This window comes from Pygoscelis adeliae, unplaced genomic scaffold (genome assembly GCF_000699105.1).
Source record: "Pygoscelis adeliae isolate BGI_AS28 unplaced genomic scaffold, ASM69910v1 Scaffold232, whole genome shotgun sequence".
Lineage (NCBI taxonomy): Eukaryota > Metazoa > Chordata > Aves > Sphenisciformes > Spheniscidae > Pygoscelis > Pygoscelis adeliae.
Genome location: NW_008824473.1, coordinates 2,577,074 through 2,579,536, shown reverse-complemented (window position 1 = coordinate 2,579,536; position 2,463 = coordinate 2,577,074). Strand labels below are relative to the sequence as shown.

The 2,463-nt window shown below is 52.3% G+C and overlaps 1 protein-coding gene across 1 annotated transcript in view; it reads right to left on the bottom strand.

The window, feature by feature from the left end:
• Positions 1-647, bottom strand: part of NTN4 (netrin 4) — a 53,130-nt gene extending 52,483 nt beyond the window's left edge. Inside the window, 3 exon segments of the mRNA XM_009321351.1 lie at positions 1-7; positions 9-159; positions 551-647. The exon segment at positions 1-7 is cut by the window's left edge and continues 363 nt beyond it. Coding sequence (XP_009319626.1) covers positions 1-7; positions 9-159; positions 551-647 — 255 coding nt within the window.
• Between the last annotated feature and the right edge of the window lie 1,816 nt (positions 648-2,463).

The window sequence follows — 2,463 nt, the reverse complement described above, 5'->3', positions numbered from 1 at the left end:
AGCGGTGCTGGGCGTCCTCAGTGTAGGCACAGAAGGGCTCGGCGGCATGGCGCCCGCAGGCCGTCTCCGTCCGCAGCGCCCGCCCGTGAGCCAGGTTGCCCATCCGGGGGTTGCAGGCCTTTTCGCAGGGGCTGCCCGCTCCCGTCGCGCTGCCCAGACCTGCAAGGCAGAGAGTGGGGGACTGAAGACAGCTCCCGAGGTGGCCGCACCCTACCCCGGTGGGAGCAGATGTGCCCCGTGGCACGCTTTTCGGGGACGCTGCCCCCGCCGAGACCACGTACTGCCAGTACCGCCGACCCCAGGAGGGGCTGAGGGAGACCGTGGCACTGCTGCTGATCTCTTCCCTCTGTGGAGCTCAGTGTGTCTTTAACAGCAAAACAAACCAAAAACCCTTCAGGGCTTCCCTGCTTGGGAAAATCCCTACCAAGAGTTGCAGAGCAGAGCAGGCAGCACGGGAGAAGGGATGCCTCCGCCTCGCCCTCCTGCCCTGAGGGACCCGGAACAAGGCTGAGGCTTCCGGGGGCAGTGACCGTGGCCGTGCCACCCCTACCCAGAGGCCTCCAAGGGGATCCAGGTGGTCCTGGGGAAGGGAAGAAAAGCACGAGAAAGAGGGGCTGCCGGTGACACTGGGGCAGCCAAGGCGGCATGCCGGCAGGAGGCCAGGAGACGTCCGTGGGGGACAGCATTGCTGCGCCCCAGCTCACCGTGTGGCAGATCGGGTGTCCGGGGTGCGAGAGCCAGTAGGAATATCTCCTGCCACCAATGACCTCAAACCTTCACCCCCTTTCCCACCCCTCCATCCCTACCCCAAATCTCCCCACAGTCCCAAACTGCTGCCGAGGTCAGGGTTGAATCGAAGCACTGCTTAAGTTTGAGAAAGCTGTCACTGATGTGTGTAAAGAGGGGAAAAAAAAAATAATCCTTGGTTGAAATGATGCTGGCAAGCTGCCTCACAGCTGAGGCTCTGTGGTTTTTGTCCAAGTTTCTCTGGAAGCCTTGTCGATTTAAAAATCCACAGCTAAAGTGTCAAAGAAAAATAAAATCACCATGGGGGTTGGTGTGAAACCATCTGCAGTGTAACCCTCCTGGTGCAGGAATGTTTGATTAGGGGCTCTCCACCTCTTTATTAATAAATGTAACAGTAGATCAAGGCTGTATTTGATGAACCATAACTGTTTAACATAAAAAAAAGCTCTGATGACTTGGATGTGGGCAGGCCAAACCATCTGAGGTGCATAATGTCTTCTTTATCGCTGGGCCAGTCATACATAGTCAGCTTTGTGCACCAATTATTATGGCTTCTTCTTGGCATTTTTATGTCCAAAGGTCATTTCAGTTTAGCATCCAATAAATCCTTTATTTGGGGGTTTATTCAGCTTTTGTCTACAGTGTCATAGTTGCAATTAAGCTATATTACGCACTAGCAGAGGCTAAGCCTTCAGAGCCTGACAGCATTCTGCACTCCTTCTGCTCTTCAAGAAACACCCTGGAAAGAAAACATTTCTACCACCAAAGGTCTATACAGGTTTTCTATACTGATTATTCAGAACAGACACGGACTGCTGCTTGTCATGCACCCATTACAAAGCACTTCTGAATCCAGTCTCTGGATTTCACTGGGTAAGCAGTCTTGGGAAATTTTTAGTGAACAAGAAATGCTCAGTCAAGTTAGCTTCCTACAGGGACCTGGTAAAACTGTGTCTGAGGTGACCTATATTAACTGTGCAGAATACATTTACTCTAGAAAAGTAAACAAATATAACTGTAAAATTAATGTAATATCACTTACATCTCCTGAACATCGGTTTCAAAGCGTTGTATAAACATTAACTAACCTACACAGCTCTCCTGAGGGGGAGGTAAGTAAGTGCTATTATCATATTGTCAGTTAGGCTCACCACAAGTTGGCCTAATTTATGTCTTTGGCTGCTTCCCTGGATTCTTTGGCTACATGTAACACAGTGCAGTTAGCCGCTGAACAAATAGATGAACATTTACTGTGGTTCCCTCAGTTGCGGGATTGCAAGGCGGGATTTCGGAAGAGGTAAATAGAGCAGGGCTCAGTCAGCACCCTGAGACAGGTCGAGATTATTGTTTATGTTCACTGAGTCCTTTTGTTTTTTTGCACACCATGGATTACTGCCTCCGGGGAGGCAGTGAAGGAGGACCTGATCGGTGGCAGGTGTCCCGGTGACTGTGGTGGTGGCAGGGCTCAGCGTAGCTGTCCCAGGGGCAGAGGCAAGGCTCTGCCTGAGCCCGGCCAGGAGGAGCTGGCTACCAAATTCCCATGTGAGACCCTGGGAGCTGAGGGTATTCAATTGCTCCCAGCTCCTGGTATGCTCCGGCCCCGGTCATGCACGGTCACTGGCTGCAGCTGTCTTCAGGCCAGGCATGGAGGGTCCGTTCCTCACCTGGGGCCAGATTTGGGGTCAGGGACCTTGGCTTCAGTAGGATTTGAGAAAC